Source organism: Salvelinus fontinalis, unplaced genomic scaffold (genome assembly GCF_029448725.1).
Source record: "Salvelinus fontinalis isolate EN_2023a unplaced genomic scaffold, ASM2944872v1 scaffold_0059, whole genome shotgun sequence".
Taxonomy (NCBI): Eukaryota; Metazoa; Chordata; class Actinopteri; order Salmoniformes; family Salmonidae; genus Salvelinus; species Salvelinus fontinalis.
This window is the reverse complement of record NW_026600268.1, coordinates 107,565-125,422: the sequence shown is the minus strand read 5'-3', so window position 1 is coordinate 125,422 and position 17,858 is coordinate 107,565. Positions and strand designations below refer to the sequence as shown.

At 44.0% G+C, this 17,858-nt stretch overlaps 1 protein-coding gene across 2 annotated transcripts; it reads right to left on the bottom strand.

Annotated features, from left to right (window-relative positions):
• Positions 1 to 8,981: 8,981 nt before the first annotated feature.
• LOC129842669 (ribonuclease H2 subunit A-like) lies at positions 8,982 to 17,592 on the bottom strand. Of its 2 annotated transcripts, none has more exons than XM_055911296.1 (9): positions 15,926 to 16,061; positions 12,509 to 12,675; positions 12,218 to 12,289; positions 11,877 to 12,003; positions 11,677 to 11,764; positions 11,111 to 11,248; positions 10,730 to 10,817; positions 10,262 to 10,385; positions 8,982 to 9,484 (listed from the first exon to the last, which is right to left on the bottom strand). In XM_055911296.1, exons 2-9 carry the CDS (start codon positions 12,633 to 12,635, stop codon positions 9,319 to 9,321), a joined length of 930 nt encoding a protein of 309 aa, XP_055767271.1. In that variant the 5' UTR covers positions 12,636 to 12,675; positions 15,926 to 16,061; the 3' UTR covers positions 8,982 to 9,318. The 2 variants fall into 2 exon arrangements, with proteins under 2 accessions (XP_055767271.1, XP_055767272.1); XM_055911297.1 differs by lacking the exon at positions 15,926 to 16,061 and adding an exon at positions 17,508 to 17,592 and having other exon boundaries at positions 8,984 to 9,484.
• Positions 17,593 to 17,858: the final 266 nt, after the last annotated feature.

Sequence of the window (17,858 nt, the reverse complement as noted above, 5' to 3'; positions counted from 1 at the left end):
TATAGTACACTACTTTTGACCAGAGCCCAGATCTCATATTACTGTTTCGTTAAATGTTTAAATACACTATATATATATATATATATAAAAGTATGTGGACACCTCTTCAAATTAGTGCATTCGGCTATTTCAGCCACACCCATTGCTGTAAAATCGAATGCACAGCCATGCAATCTCCATAGTCAAACATTGGCAGTAGAATGGCCCATACTGAAGAGCTCAGTGACTTTCAACGTGGCACCGTCATAGGATGCCACCTTTCCAACAAGTCAGTTCGTTAAATTTCTGCCCTGTTAGAGCTGCCCCGGTCAACTGTAAGTGCTGTTATTGTGGAGCGGAAACGTCTAGGAGCAACAACGGCTCAGCCGCGAAGTGAGAGGCCACACAAGCTCACCGAACGGGACCGCCGAGTGCTGAAGCACATAGCGCATAAAAATCATCTGTCCTCGGTGGCATCACTGACTGCCAAGTTCCAAACTGCCTCTGGACGCAACGTCAGCACAAGAACTGTTAATCGGGAGCTTCATAAAATGGGTTTCCATGGCCATGTAGCTACACACAAGCCTTAGATCACCATGCGCAATGCCAAGCGTCGGCTGGAGTGGTGTAGAGCTCGCCGCCATTGGACTCTTGAGCAGTGGAAACGTATTCTCTGGAGTGATGAATCACGCTTCACCATCGAGCAGTCCGACGGACGCATCTTGGTTTGGCGGATGCCAGTAGAATGCTACCTGCCCAAATGCATAGAGCCAACTGTAAAGTTTGGTGGAGGAGGAATAATGGTCTGGGCTGTTCTTCATGGTTCAGGCTAGGCACATTAGTTCCAGTGAAGGGAAATCTTACCGCTACAGCATACAAAGACATTGAAGATTCTGTGCTTCCAAGTTTGTGACGACCATTTGGGAAAGGCCTCTTTCTGTTTCAGCATGACAATGCCCCCGTGCACAAAGCAAGGTCCATTCAGAAATTGTTTTTCGAGATCGGTGTGGAAGAACTTGACTGGCCTGCAAAGAGCCCTGACCTCAACCCCATCGAACACCTTTGGGAGTAATTGGAACGCCGACTGCGAGCCAGGCCTAATCACCCAATACTCCTCACTAATACTCTTGTGGCTGAATGAAGCAAGTCCCCCCAGCAATGTTCCAACATCTAGTGGAAAGCCTTCCCAGAAGAGTTGAGGCTGTTATAACAGCAAAGGGAGGGACCAACTCTATATTAATGCCTATGATTTTGTCTCCAGTCATTTGTCTCCAGTTGTGACATGGTTGTAGGCCTCTACCTGGCTGTGACATCTGTTGTAGGCCTCTACCTGGCTGTGACATCTGTTGTAGGGCTCTACCTGGCCCTACCTGGCTGTGACATCTGTTGTAGGCCTCTACCTGGCTGTGACATCTGTTGTAGGCCTCTACCTGGCTGTGACATCTGTTGTAGGCCCCTACCTGGCTGTGACATCTGTTGGAGGCCTCTACCTGGCTGTGACATCTGTTGTAGGCCTCTACCTGGCTGTGACATCTGTTGTAGGCCCCTACCTGGCTGTGACATCTGTTGGAGGCCTCTACCTGGCTTTAACATTTGTTGTAGGCCTCTACCTGGCTCTACCTGGCTGTGACATCTGTTGTAGGCCTCTACCTGGCTGTGACATTTGTTGTAGGCCTCTACCTGGCTGTGACATCTGTTGTAGGCCTCTACCTGGCTGTGACATCTGTTGTAGTCCTCTACCTGGCTGTGACATCTGTTGGAGGCCTCTACCTGGCTGTGACATCTGTTGTAGGCCTCTACCTGGCTGTGACATCTGTTGTAGACCTCTACCTGGCTCTAACTGGCTGTGACATCTGTTGTAGGCTTATACCTGGCTGTGACATCTGTTGGAGGCCTCTACCTGGCTTGACAATGACAATGCCCCCATGCACAAAGCAAGGTCCATACAGAAATGGTTTGTCAAGATCAGTGTGGAAGAACTTGACTGGCCTGCACAGAGCCCTGACCTCAACCCCATCGAACACCTTTGGGAGTAATTGGAACGCCGACTGCGAGCCAGGCCTAATCGCCCAATACTCCTCATTAATACTCTTGTGGCTGAATGGAAGCAAGTCCCCCAAGCAATGTTCCAACATTTAGTGGAAAACCATCCCAGAAGAGTGGAGGCTGTTATAGCAGCAAAGGGGGTCCAACTCTGTATTAATGCCAATGCCAATGCTCTACCTGGCTGTGACATATGTTGTAGGCCTCTACCTGGTTGTGACATCTGTTGTAGGCCTCTACCTGGTTGTGACATCTGTTGGAGGCCTCTACCTGGCTGTGACATCTGTTGGAGGCCTGTACCTGGTTGTGACATCTGTTGGAGGCCTCTACCTGGCTGTGACATCTGTTGGAGGCCTGTACCTGGTTGTGACATCTGTTGGAGGCCTCTACCTGGCTGTGACATCTGTTGGAGGCCTGTACCTGGCTGTGTTAAAGACTCGTACTACTCCGTCCCTTCCCCTCATCTCTGACTGTGACCGCATGTGAAGGTGTCCCTTTGTACACAGCCTGATACCATAATACACTTTAATCTCTCTCTCGCTCTCCCTCTCTCCCACTCTTTCTCTCTCTCGTCCTCCCTCCCTCCCTCCAAGACATCAGGACATCACAGTAGCAGTAACTAACATTATGTCCCCATAACCCACTGGGCTTTATTGATGTCTACATCATCAAGGTGGTTTACCCACAATACATGTTCACTTCAGTGCAACAGCAGCACCTTGTGGTAGAGGGGTGTCCCTGCAGTAAGACTGAGACTGGGGTTATTCATTTCGGAAATACAGTATTTCAATTTCACGTAATTCCGCAAATTAGATGTTACCTAGTCGGTCCACACAAGATTCTCAAGAGGTGAATCTCAAAGGAAAATCAAATCATAAGTATTCTCTTGAAATGTATATTTTCTAAGGGTTTAATGTATGTTTGGTATAGTGAAGAGGACCCAGGAAAAGAGGGAGAGTGCGAGTCAGAAGACCACGGGTCAGATTCGAACCCATGCTGACTCCGGTGGACTCTGGTAGCACTAGGAAGTACATACGTGTCGGGTTTCGCAGCACTAACTGCTAGGACAGCAAAACTATTTTATTGCGTCCTCTCTCCTCGCCTCCATCTCGGCATCTGGAAGGCAACGATGAGGATAGCAGGGCTCTTTCAGTAGGCACTTTATTGACACTACAACATGTCATAGATCGGAGATCTAATAGGAGGATTTAACCAGATCCATGTCTTCCAGATCATTTGCCTGAGTCAGTGTGGACCAGGTGGTCCTTGACACAGAATCACTTGGAATTTCACTTGGAACCTGGGACTCTGTTCTTTAACTTAAGATCTATGTAACTCATCTCTATTCTTTTGAACTGGGCATGACCTGATCTGACCCCAGAGTATGTATTGATAGCAGCATAGGCATATCTAACTAACTGGAAAAGTTTCCTCCCTTCTATTCCATCCAAACCAATAGATTACCATGGTGACCAGTGATTGACGTGGATGCCATGGACACAATACCACCAGAATAGATGGAGAAATCAGATACTCTATGGTGTGTCTGAAATGGCACCCTACATCCCATTTAAGAGAAAGGGGGATACCTAGTCAGTTGTACAACTGAATGCATTCAACTGAAATGTGTCTTCCGCATTTAACCCAACCCCTCTGAATAGTGCATTACTCATCTCTGAATCCCGACTATGTATCGTGTTCATAGCTCCTGTGTCATCAGTGTGGTCCTACTCATACTATTTGATCCTACCTCCAGGGTGGTGTCATAAAGGGGCTTTAAACATAGGCCTATGCATCAGTGGTCAGATTTAGCCTGTTATTCGCAATGCCTTAATCATCACTTGAATCCTAACACATCTCCTATGGGCACCACCTGGCTGGTGATGTATTATTGCTTGTAGCTACATTAAGAAAAACTGCAATCATGGTTGGGGTCAATTCCCATTTTAATTCCAGTCAATTCAGAAAGGAAACCAAATTCCAATTCCACATTATCCTCATTGAAAATGGAAAAGCATTGAAGAGAATTGGAATTGGGTTTACTTTCTGGAATTGAAATGGATTTGACCCAAACCCTGACTGGAATTCATCTTATGCTGAGACAATAGATGGTGGCGTATGATAAACTGGGTAGCACAATGGTCGCTGGTTCGAATCCCAGAGCCGACTAGGTGACACTCTGCCAATGTGCCCTTGAGCAAGGCATTAATCCGAATTGCTCCTGTAGGTCGCTCTGGATCAGAGCTTCTGCTAAATGACTAAAATGTGCAAATGTGATACACCCTAAAACCTGGCGATGTTGTGTAATTTTCCGTAACAGAAGGTTCTCCCAGATTCAGAGGCCTAATGTCATGACTCATGATGTGTTCAGTGTTCTATGCCAGAAGCGGAAAAGAACAGCCAACATACCAATCTCATTACGACAATTAAGAGCCGCGGGGATTAGTGACCGTGGACCCGGCGTTGCCTAGGTTACCGAGGTAGCCCTATTCCTGGCGCCATGACGCTGTCCACGGTGCTGAAAGCATGAGCTAAGGGCCGATGTTTCTGCTGTATTGCAGCTATATAACGGCCTAGGATTCGAACGTTGCACCTGGTGAGTTATCGTAACTTAGTTGGTTAGGTTCCAACTTCCCAGTCACCTCGATGCACCTTCTGGTCCCAAAACCGTACATTGCCTTGTTTTCTGTGAGGGGAGCACGGTTACCGTATAAATGTTTATTTCGCCACTGACACGCGATCCTATTCCACTGATTAAATGCCCCACTGTTTTTATCAAGTTCTGTTCAAGGAAGAAAAATGTGGCTTGTAGGGGAATTTATGACTGTTAGGCAAGACACGTGACCTACTCTCTCCTACGCCACTGGTTTTACATAAGTGTTTTTCCTTTATTAGAACAAGCACAGACAGTAGCCTAGATAAAACTAGCAATATTAGATTATAAAGCCCCTCTTTTGGATGGCTAGGTAGCCTACTCTCTTGACCTGACCTGTACCATTTCCTTCTCTCGTTTTCTGTGGTTTGTTAGTGTGTTGTGTTTTCCACTTTATGAACCCCAGGAGGACCACCAGAGGGGTATACTACAGAGCAGGAGCAATAACTTAGCCAGCTAACTTGCCGGAATATTTTAAGATACGCTTAGAATAGATATGGTCTTAACTGAATCAACAACCAAAAACACATATCTAAGTTTAGCTTTCTAATGAACCAGAACATCAATAGTTATATCTGGATGTTTAATGAAGTTATCTGACTAACTCATTGAACCTGCTTTGAAGAATACCCTCTTATGTCTCTACCAGAGGTTAGGTCAGGACGATACTGGATCGAGAGGCCAGGTGGTCCTACTCGCGTTAATACAGTGGACAACACACAAACACCCACAGCAACAGAAGGAAATGGTATCCTCTGATCGTCTCCATTCACCTCCGGCAGTTTGGCACAGCAGCGGTTCTTCTATTAAACTCATTGAGCGACTTTGGCCGCTGGTGCTGGTGTTGTCACCTTACTTTTATTAATCTGATGACTGTTATTTATCTAATCAGCTAACTATGTTTAATTGTTACCCGATTCAATTAATCATGTCACAATTAACTCATTAGGATTTGGGGCACCACAAGAGGGGTTATTTTTATTTTACCATCTACCGAATTAAACTCTAAAGGTCTTTACCTATCACATCCATAAACAGTCAACGTTTTAATCATAACCTCGTACCATATCCTCATTCTGAACAGTCGTCATCTTGTATCTGCAAAAACCCGAGCCTTACTTATGATTCAATACTACACAAATTAGTTTAATTATTTATTTACTAGTTAACTAAATGGTAACACAGGATAAACATACACACTTAATATATAAGAAACAGGTCCCTAGCGGACTGACAACAATATGGCTGCTTGTTACAAAAAGACATGGCGAGGGCGAGAGAGAGAGGGACAGAGACACTTAAGGTTGGTACATTTAGAAACTACTCTCACTTTGCACACGAACCACCGCCGCTTGAAGTAAGCAATCATGAATGTATTTACGTGAAAATCCTTTGTTTCTCTCGGTAGACAGGGCCTTCTTGGAAAGGGTTTTGGGCCTTTTGCAGCACGCTTGTAAGGCTCTGATTGTCCAAAAGGGGTCTCCACCCGTCTTCTACTGTTGTTCTCCTCTGCAGTCGCCCGGTATCCGGTGACTTCTCGTGTAGTCCTGAACAGAACTATAGAGTTCATTCTACTTCCATTCACTCTGGAAAGATGCTTCTTTGAAGATAGGCTAACCAGCCGTGTTGATGGTTGCCAGTGGGGTGATGAGAGTAAAGAAATCTGATGGTTTGAAGAGAGTAGTAGAATTGTCCCACTTAAATTCGGTTTTTCTAGATACTTTACTTAGAACAGCTAATCAGCCGTACGTGTGATTGTCCGGGAGGGGAGTTTATCATCTCTACCTCGTGTTGAGATTCAGAGTTCAAACCACTTTAAACGTGAGCTGTAGCTCAATGTCTCTCTGGTCTGATATGTTAATTCTTAACCCATAATTTTATACAGTTTGTTAGAAAGGGCGGTTCCGTCAGGCTGACATGCTCTCTGACCTCACTCAGGGGCGTGGCATGTCACTGTGCAAAGTTATGTAAAACTATTATCTCTTATGGCTCCTAAAATCATGTCCCTCTCTTAACAAAAATACTTTCATCATTTTTCTTATAGCACATCGCAGAGGATGGAAACTTCGTACTTATAGTGTGTATACTTTTCAAGTTACAGAGTTTCCTTTATAACATTTGTAATGACATCACAATATAACAGTAGTGTTATTTTAGGTCACCTCTGCCCATTCCCCTTGTTCTATGTTAGAAATATTGTTCCAATAGTTGCATTTGAAAGTTTTAGATTTTTGGTGGGAAAAATCTTCTTAGGACAAAGGCACATTCCTCTGGTGAACATTGGAGAGGGAGATGCTGAATGTTCGGTCCTTGATTTACAATTAAACCCCAGCAGTTCCTTCCTCCCCCCCCTCTGCAGGTGAGAGGGAGTCTGGTTGAAGTTGTTTATTGCAAAGCTGATCTGACCTATTTGGATCCTCACAAGACAGTCATGACACTGATAAAGCTTAGCGCTCTCCAATGTCAGCCGGTTGTCCTAATCTATTTACAATCACATTGACGCAGCCGGACACAGACAGGGCTAACTCAGAGGGATTTGAGGTAGAGCTCCATGGGAACAGGCTTGGGAGGTTATAAAAGGCAGACAGGAGAGACTAGAGGGATCAAGGCTGAACTAGGACATTACTTACTGTGTGGACTGTAGACTGGATGTTTACCTGATTTGAGGCGTCCAGAAGAGGCAGTCAGTGTTGAGTTTCCAGGCCCAGAAGCAGCTCTCGGAGTGGGCAAGTGGATTTAGCCTCCTCCAGTCCCCGGATGTTTGCCTGAGCTCCACTGGACCAAAGAGAGTCCCAGCCCCAGAAGCAGCTCTTTGTGGGGCAAGAGAACTTAACCATCAGCTCCAGAAGTATCTGAGCACCAGTCTCTACCAGAACACCAGAGAAATCCATGGAGCCCATTGCAACCATGGTGGCCCAGGCTGCAGACCCTGACTCCCTTCCCAGGAGGGCCATGAAGGCAGCCCCCAGAGGGGCCTCCACACAGTTTGTAGGCACATCCATCATCATCCTCTCCTCCTTCGCTGTGTCCACTGTGGCTATGAACATGGGGAAGAAGATGGTGGATTCCAAGCAGAAGGGCAATGAAGGCTAACGGACAATGAATAGGCTAGCTAACGCCTTAGATACGTAGCTGAACACTTGTGCTAACTTGTTGTGTGTATTTTGGTCATACCTATAGACACCTGTGTTGACTAGTGTCTGCTGAATAAAGCCCAGAAGAAAACTTGGTGAGATGCAGGGAATTTCAATTTACCCGAGTCACACTCAACTCCCAGGGGGAAAACAGAAGATGGAATTTCTGAAGATTATAAGACGCATGATGTAAACCCGGTTGCCATGTCAACAACAGAGGATGCCCAAGACTGTATGAGTTGAGTTCAGAGATTCAGAGGGAGAAAATTACCAGCGGACACTTGATGCAATGCCAAACTCGCTATCTTTTTAGTTAACAAGACAATAATCAGACTTGTATACCTAATCTATTGCGTATAAATGTAATTTATACAACTGTCACTTTATTTACTCTATGCAAATATCACTAGTATTTTCTCAGGTAAACTCAGTATAGTATATCTTGTATTAATATGCATTTATGATAACTGGAGGCCTCTAGGTATTACTTGTCTTGTCACTGAGTATGAAGCATTAGAATAGTAGTAGGCAGTCATAATAGGAGCTGTACTTACGCTTAAAAAAATGTATTATCTTCATGACTTCCTGAACACTTCCTAATTATTCAAGTAAATGGTGATTTCCAGTACCTATGGAACGTCGTGGTGTATAACTCGTATAAAGGCAACAGCAAGATTGTTCGGGAGGATTTACTTGAAACATATCTTGGAAGTGTATGTTTTTCACCACATGGGGGCAGTGTGGGAATATGAAAGTAGAGCACTACCCACCAACTGCAGTATTCACTAATGCAAAAATAAAAACATACCTGAACTAAACACTATTTCCTTTGCTGAACTCTATGAAAGAAATAGACAAGTATTTAGAAACAATATTTTTTCAATTTATTTCACATTAAAGTATTATTCAAGTGACAACAAAGTTCATGAAGTTGGGCTCCAAGTCCTTTTCAATCGATCCTTCAGTCAGTGGTCTTCACAGCAAACCGTCTATAGAAAGGCTTGTGGTCATAGGCACAGCCGTAAAAAACGCTTGTATTCTACATCTGCAGTGAAGTATGTGTGTGCTCCTCTACATATCTTTAAGTAACTGTCCAGTGAAAATGTCACTTTTTTGAAAGTTAATATTCTGTTAACTCAAATAATGTTGTTGACTCGTCCTATACTCGTATTTGTGGCCAAATAATAAATTGGAGCAAAAAAAACACAGAAAAGCCCGCCTCCTGAGGAGGAGCTGGCAAGTAGGCGGTCTACTCGCATTAATATTTTTAATGACCAGTATACAACCACACCCTTCTGCTGTTGGGGTACACCCACACCATTCCAACACAGAAAAGCTGCTTTTTAACACACTTGATACCCAATTTTTTAGAAGGAACACTATTTCAGTAATATTGTAATTAAGTATAGGTCACATTTCATATACATCTGGAAACAGTGGACAGAGACTTTAAACAGAATGTGTGTTGTGCACCATGTCTCAGTGGGTGTGTGTATTCCTCTCCTTGTCTCAGAGTGTGGCCAGGCTCTGCAGTCTCCTCTCTTTGAAGAAGCGGTGTGTCTGGTGTGTGTTGCTCTGCTGGGCGGAGGTCTTGGAGCCTGCCTTGAAGTAGGAGAGCATGGAGGTGTTGTTCTGACGGGCTGCAGCCTTCTCCCCATCCTCCTCATCATCATCCCTGATTACACACAAATAGTTATGTGAACTTGTTCTACTGAATGTAAACAAACACAGCTTTCACATTACACTAGCCTCTTCCCTTTTCACAAAGCTGAAACACGTGTATAGTACTAAAATACATTAGTAGAATATAGTGTAAACGGCCTCCCGGGTGGCGCAGTGGTCTAGAGCACTGCATCGCAGTGCTATGCTGCGCCACCAGAGTCTGGGTTCGCGCCCAGGCTCTGTCGCAGCCGGCCGCGACCGGGAGGTCCGTGGGGCGACGCACAATTGGCTTAGCGTCGTCCGGGTTAGGGAGGGTTTGGCCGGTAGGGATATCCTTGTCTCATCGCGCTCCAGCGACTCCTGTGGCGGGCCGGGCGCAGTGCGCGCTAACCGAGGGGGGCGGGTGCACGGTGTTTCCTCCGACACATTGGTGCGGCTGGCTTCCGGGTTGGAGGCGCGCTGTGTTAAGAAGCAGTGCGGCTTGGTTGGGTTGTGCTTCGGAGGACGCATGACTTTCGACCTTCGTCTCTCCCGAGCCCGTACGGGAGTTGTAGCGATGAGACAAGATAGTAATTACTAGCGATTGGATACCACGAAAATTGGGGAGAAAAGGGGATAAAAAATTTAAAAAAAAAAAAAAAAGAAAAAAGAATATAGTGTAAACACTGAGCACTTTTCACCATCTACCACTCCCTTCCCTGGCCCCTCTCCAACCCCTTCTTCACCTGTACCCCCTCTCTCAACGCAGACCCTCATCCCACCCCAGTCCCCCTAGCCCATCTCTCCTCACCAGTGTACGGTGACAGCCTTGCTGTCCAGCAGGGTCTGTGTGGTGCTCCAGCTGAACCTGACAAACTGAGGGTAGCCAAACACCGGGTCAAGCTCTTTCAACAGCCACGCCTTCGTCTTCGGGTCTGGACACACAACAACAAGAAAAAAGTCAATTCTACTTTATTTTAAACAAATTCTACCATTACAGCACTACAACACGACTGTATTTCTACAAACTTCTATTTAACACAAAAGATGGGCCTCCATCCTTTACCAGCCATGACTTTTAAAATTGCAGAATAATACAACATTTAAACGATGGTCTCTGCACATTCTACCATTAAAGGACAAAAGAAAAGGCATCAAATTTGACCAAACTGGGATTCAATACAAGATGCTGAACTTTATATATTGTTCCAGTGTTGCCAAGCCATGAAAAAGAGTGTGTGATGGGTGAAGATTTTCCCTAAAGTGTTTCCCTACTGACCGTTGGGGTAACCGGAGCCGTAGTCTGCATCCACCTCTCCTAGGTCTTCTGGAAAGTTCCAGTCTTTTACTGAATGGTCCCTGGCCACCTGAGGGAGCAGCAGATACCATTTAGGCCAGTGATCCTCCTTCTTAGCCTGGTCCCAGGTCTGTTTGTGCGCCTGTCAACTTAATCGCTGTCAAGGTTTGACAAGAAGTTGGCATGATAGCATAAACAAACTGGCACTCGGGCTACCTCAATCCTGCTCCTGAAGAGGACTGCTAATATGGGACAAAACCCTTCACCCCAGTACTTTCAGATCCCTGGTCTCGAGGTACAGGAGACAAAGAGAGGAAACGATTCAAAACAAAGGAAGCGTTTGTCATTAGCGTGCCATCTAACCTTGGCACAGATACTGGCAGCGCTGACTATGGGGAAGAGGGAGTCGGCTTTGGGTCGTACGGTCACTTCCACCCCGGGGAACCGCTGGGACAGCTTCTCCTGGTACTTCTCTGCAGGACCCACCGTGTCCACAAACACCTGTCACACACAGGGAGAGGGAGGGAGGACAAGGGACAGGGTAGTCATAAAAGGTTGGTTAAATGAATCAAATTACATTTCATTTGTCACATGCGTCGTAAACAACAGGGAAATGCTTACTTACGGGTCCTTTTCCAACAACGCCGTTAAAGATTCAAAATAAAATAACAAAAACAGAAATAGTGACAAAAGGAATAAATACACAGTAAATAACGAGTAAAAAGAACATGCCTATATAGCTGGAAGGGTAGTGAATACGATAGAGAGAAAGGGAGAAAGCGAGGGAGGCATAAAAAGGAATATAGAAAGACAAAGCGAGAGAAAAGAGAAGGGCAGAAAGAACATTTCGAGGGTTTGTTATGTTGTATTGACGGTATTGGTGTGTTTGTATGTATGGTTTAAAATAACCAAGATGCTTTGTACCGTACCTCTTTGAGCTGTACTCCACTGTCCAGGGCAAACTGTACCAGGCCAATGGCTGCGTCATGAGAGAGAGCATTCAGGTTGTATTTTGACCTGTGGAAGAGCAGAACGGTTAGAATTATCTGTGTGTGTGTTTGGTTGTTCGCTCTCTGTGTCTCTTTCTCTGTGTGTGTGTGTGTGTGTAGTACAGTATGTGTTTAAATACCTCTGCAGCATGCTGGTAGAGATAGTGTTGGGTGAGAGTATCTGAAGAGCCCAGCCTACAAAGCTCTTGGCCTCGTCCAGCTTGCGGAATAAATCCTCTCTCTGTGCCTCTGTCAATGTCTTCGAGTCTAGAAAAGGAGACACAGTAACTCATCATTGTACAACAAACAGATGCATGAATCAACTTTGTTGATCCTCAAAAGGTTTGTCACTAGAGACACAGACATGTACAATACAGTCACACAGGCATCCTTCACGACACGTATATGAACGAATTATTTAATGGATTCCTCTTGAATGTTATTGTATATATCTTTAAAAAAAGAAATATCATGAACTTACCTGCCACTTTTAAGTTCTTCAGAGCTTCCTTTTTGGCGATGGGACAGAAACATATTCCGTAGACCATGGGTCCTGGTGGAGCAAATGCACGATATTAGCAAGCAACATCAAATGATGACCAAGCAACTAGATAACAGACATTCAGTGACCTACTAAGTGATCCATGACGTTTGAATAGGAGCCAATCCATTTTTTAAATAGTATCTGCTAAATGACCAAAATGTAAACGTAAAAATAGATTAGTTAACATGGACTAGTGATCCATGCCATTTGAAAAGGAGGCCCACTCACCCAGTACAGGGCCCCTGCCGGCTTCATCGATACCCAAACAGCAGTCTTCTGTCTTGCAGGCGTCGGGTATTGCTGAAGCCAGGCGACAGCTCACCGAGTTGTCCGCCTCAAACTCACCGAGATCCATGGTGACCTTCCACTGTCTGTTTCTGTAAGTCTGTAATCAACTGTAAACAACAAGAGCTGTAAACAACTGTACAGAGAAAGTGCACTGTAAACAACCGTAAAGGATACGTAGCCTAAACAACTGTAACTAACATTTCAAGGGTCTTGGTGAGTAGCTATGAAACATGAAATAGCAATCAAATTGTAAGCAAGCAATTACAAGATATAGCCAGCTAGAAGTAACAGTAGAATAGTGATGGGTGGGTTGACTCATAATCCGCAGTCCCCACGGTTATATCCGCAGGGAGGGGCAGGTTTAGGGTCTTTAAATATTGTGTAGATAAAGGGAGCATGGGTGGACACAGCTTTCTATATCCTTACAACTGGTAAAACTGGTATAATTTGGAAATGTTGCACAGAAAATGGTTCCCGTTTTGTTTTTGTTATAAAATTCTCTCACTGGTCCCTAAACGTCTTTCCTCTGTGAAAGAACCAAAAATGACAAAGAAAACTTGACTGATGTAAACTAGATTGAATCATTCATTCTATCCATATATGATTCTGGTGAGCAGGGGGTTACTTCTAGGGCAACATATAATGACAGAGGAGAAGTTGCATGTTTCTAATTATAGACAAGTTGACAAACAAATAGCCAACAAAAATGTCAGAAATTATAAGCACAAACAAAGGCTTAAAAAAGATCTTACAGCCCCTGACAAAAAAATTGTTCCGCTGTCTTCTATGTTAGCGGGTTGGGGTCGGATGCGGGCCTCAGATTTCCACTTTATCACATATAGTCAAGCGGTTGTGGATGGCTTATTAGTAATTCCGGGCGGGTGTGGGTGAACAAACAGCTGACCTGTGAACCATTCACAGTAGAAGTAACACGTGCATGTGTCGGTAGTAGTGCAAACCTGATGCATGCACGTGGACTTAAGCTAGTCTGTGGCAGTATGCAAAGTATTTTGGAGGAATGACAACCGTGACCAGGCACTCTAACATCTTTACTTTGGTGAGTTACGGAAGTATATTTAAGCCAGTCACTAAAAGAAGTCAGGCCAGTTTTCAGTGGTTAGCTTCGCCCACGACTGGCCCATGTCAACTATACTCAACAAAAACGTAACATTTCAAGTGTTGGTCCCATGTTTCATAAGCTGAAATGAAAGATCCCAGTAATGTTCCATACGCACAAAAAGCTTATTTCTGTTTACATCCCTGTTTGTGAGCATTTCTCCATTGCCAAGATAATCCATCCACCTGACAGGTGTGCAATACCAAGAAGCTGATTAAACAGCATGATCATTGCACAGGTGCACCTTGTCCTGGGGACAATAAAAGACCACTCTAAAATGTGCAGTTTTATCACACAACACAATGCCACAGATGTCTCAAGTTGAGAGACCGTGCAATGGGCATGCTGACTGCAGGAATGTCCACAAGAGCTGTTGCCAGATAATGTAATGTTAATTTCTCCACCATCCTCATTTCAGAGAATTTGGCAGTACATCCAACCGGCCTCACTACCGCAGACCACGTGTATGGCGTTGTGTGGGCGAGGGATTTGATGATGTCAACGTCGTGAAAAGAGTTCCCCATGGTGGGGTTATGGTATGGACAGGCATAAGAGATGGACAACAAACACAATTGCATTTTAATGATGGCAATTTGAATGCACAGAGATATCGTGACGAGGTCCTGAGGCCCATTGTCACCTCATGTTTCAGCATGATAATGCACGGCCCCATGTCACAAGGACCTGTACACAATTACTGGAAGCTGAAAATGTACCAGTTCTTCCATGGCCTGCATACTCACAAGACATGTCACCCATTGAGCATGTTTGGGATGACCTGGATTGATGTGTATGACAGTGTGTTCCAGTTCCCGCCAAAATTCAGCAACTTCGTGGCACATTCCACAAGCAACAGCTGGATCAACTCTATGCAAAGGAGATGTGTTATGCTGCATGAGGCAAATGGTTACACCAGATACTGACTGGTTTTCTGGTCCACGCCCCAACAGATTTATATCTGTATTCCCAGTCATGTGAAATCCATAGATTAGAGCCTAATACATTTATTTCAATTGGCTGATTTCCTAATATGAACTGTACTTCAGTAAAATCTTTGAAATTGTTGCATGTTGCGTTTATATTTTTGTTCAGTATACAATCCCCACGCTGTGTTTTAACATTAGAAACGTCAATCAGCGCTCGCGATACAGCTTTCAAAATATATGGCCCTTAATAGTGTGTCCAATCAAAAACGCATCATTTCACCTCTAAGAAAACCAATGGTTCAAACCTCATATCTCTATCATAATTCATTCAAAAGTTATTGGAGTTTTTACCCTTGTAGGAGGTCCAAAATTAGGGTGAATAATTCAATGGAGGCATGAGATAAAAGGTGGTAAAGAATATGGAAATCGCACTGCGTCAACTAGGCTGGATGCTGTGCGAGAATTAAGGCTAACTGACAGGTGTAACAGTATAACTTTACGTTGTCCCCTCGCCCCGACACAGGCGCGAACCAGGGACCCTCTGCACACATCAACAACAGTCACCCACGAAGCATCGTTACCCATCGCTCCACAAAGGCCGCGGCCCTTGCAGAGCAAGGGGCAACACTACTTAAGTCTCAGAGCAAGTGACGTAACTGATTGAAATGCTACTAGCGCGTACCCGCTAACTAGCTAGCCATTTCACATCCGTTACACAGGCTCACCGTTGAACTAGTCATCCTTCTTCTCAAATCCGGGTGACATAAAACAATATAGAGGTAAGATAGACATCGATTTTAAGAGGACATGCATTATTTTTATATTTTAGTAAACGCTTTTCATATTAATGCGAAATTCAATTTTTCTAAGATTTTTCACAAAAACAAGCGTATCTCTGAAATGTCAACGGAGCACCGCAAGTTTTTATTTTCAAAGCCTTTGACATAATTCCCCCCGTGTCATGTTAATTTAGCTTTTTGTGACCAGTGGAAACAACTTTGCAGATTACCACAACAACATGTAAATCCTCTAAAAATCGCTGCAAGAAAGCTGCACGGCTCTAACAGAGCTCGGCGCTTATTATCGGATGTATTAGGTTACGAAATCTGACTTTTTGGATATAATATTAATGGTACGGTAAAGAAAGACCCCACTGGACGATTCAGAACATGAATAATCATATGTGTCTTGGTAAAATGTATTTTATACCATAAATAAGTGACATTTCATCACCAAACCTCGTGGGTGGACAGACACCCTACCCTTATTTTTCATCAGCAATAAAGAATATTTCAAAGAAAAAAAAACACTTACTGTAGCAGTTTTGCACAGATCCATACAGCTATGGATGCCTCCATCCAAAGAAACTACACTTCCCGAGTTACGGTTACACACAGGGGTTCTGAGCATGCTAGATAGCGAATTGACACAGGTGGTCGCCTCTGACTTCCATACATTTCCCGAGATGTGGTGTTAGTAAAACGTTTACTGTTGACAGGAGAACAAGAGGAGACAATAGGACGAGGTGGATAATTTTATAATAAGGCCGTTTAATTACATGTAAAGATATCTTAGTAAAATCTTGCAGCAAGGCTCTTTCAGTCTGACTCCTAGTGAATCGTCCGGAAAAGAGACCAGTTTCCAGAATTGTTCAGTACTATATAGACAACAAGCAAAGTAGGTAGATCTGCGAGTCCGGCCTTCCGATTGGTCGATCTGGGTCTTGGGTAGTCCTGATCAGGCCTGGTGTCCACGTTCCATTGGTTCCTGAGAGTTCTTTGTCCTGAGGTCCAACCATGGGTTGGGTGTGTCTGTGGTTATTATGGGGGAGGGGAATTATGTGTGTCTATAGTTGGTGTCTTAAGTCCAGCATATGTCCAAGAGAAATGAGGAGTATGTGTGTTTTTGTATAATATATGGCTTATGTTGAAGTGTAGTTATTGCTAGTTTCCAGTCTCTATTTCAATTTCTTACAGTGGCCTTGTGGGAACATTAACCCTATAAAATGTCGTATCAATTCAACTTTTGTTTTTTTGAAAATGATTTCTCGCTGGTAAGAAAGACAAAGTCCTTATGATTCCAAAACCGTACCTCAAGCGATGCATGTTAATGTTCAGACCAAGCATCGTGGCTCTTAAAACTACAATATGTCACTTTTTAGGCGACCCGACCAAATTCACAGAAATGTGAGTTAGAGATGTCACTCATTGAAAGTTAGTCTAGTAAGCGACAGATCCGTTCTGTGCGCTATTTCTATGCCTCGCGTTCTTAAGTTTCGTTTATGCATCGTACTTTTGGTTTTGTACACCTGCTTCAAACAGTTGAAAATACATTATTTTTGGTTATGGAAAATATATTTTACAGCAGTTTAGAAGGTACATTGATTCTCTGCACTATACTTGCTTGTGTTGTCACAAACAAACAATGCAAATCATTAATTTTAGCAACGAGGAAATGGCAGGGCGATAGTGCACCTTTTAAAGCATCATTATGTAACTTTTTTGGGTGACCCAGATTCACATAGAAATGTAAGTTATAGATCTGCCACTTTCATTAAAGCAAGTCAAATTAGCGGTAGACCTGTTATGTGCTCGATGTCTATGCTTCCCGTGCTTGAGTTTCGTTTTTTTACTTTCGGTTTTGTGCACCAGCTTCAAACACCTGGAAATATATTGTTTATTGAATATATACCTCACCCCATACAGAAGACGCCTTCGTCAAATGACTTGTGTACTAGTAATGGAACTGAGAGTCGTGATCTAGGGCTAACTGTCTAGCTAAGCAGTTTGTTTAATGCATGTTAGAAACATTTTAGTTTCTTACTTGCGTTGAGTTGAATAATGCACGCCGTTTAGCAAGTGAAAAGGAAAGATAAGCACATAAAATTCCCACTCACCCCGTGTGTTGTTGATGTTACTGTCTGGTGGTCAGTCAATTTTGGCGCGGAATCTCTTACGTGACCCTCATGCGGGGCTTCGTGGGATTTGTAGTCCCATCCACTGTATCCCTGGGTTGTATGCCTATTCTTTTAGTGCAGTACCTCTACACTCGGAGGATGGCAGCAACAGTCTTCCATCTTACTGGTCTAACTCAAGGGCTTGCATGTTAATTAAGCATTTCCCTACTTGTACATGTGACAAATAAAACCTGAAACTTGAACATGAGTGACAACAACAATGTCACTCTGTTGAACAAGATGGTTAGTGTGTGTTCGCACACGTTGGCCCCTGTGAACAACAAATATTTC

Coding starts and splice junctions, on each gene's coding strand:
- LOC129842669 (XM_055911297.1), bottom strand. CDS start 12,635: ATGGATCTCGGTGAGTTTGAGGCGGACAACTCGGTGAGCTGTCGCCTG. Junction 10,818..11,110: donor CTGCCAGTATCTGTGCCAAG/GTTAGATGGCAC, acceptor CTGCTCCCTCAG/GTGGCCAGGGACCATTCAGT. Junction 9,485..10,261: donor AAGGCTGTCACCGTACACTG/GTGAGGAGAGAT, acceptor GTGTGTAATCAG/GGATGATGATGAGGAGGATG.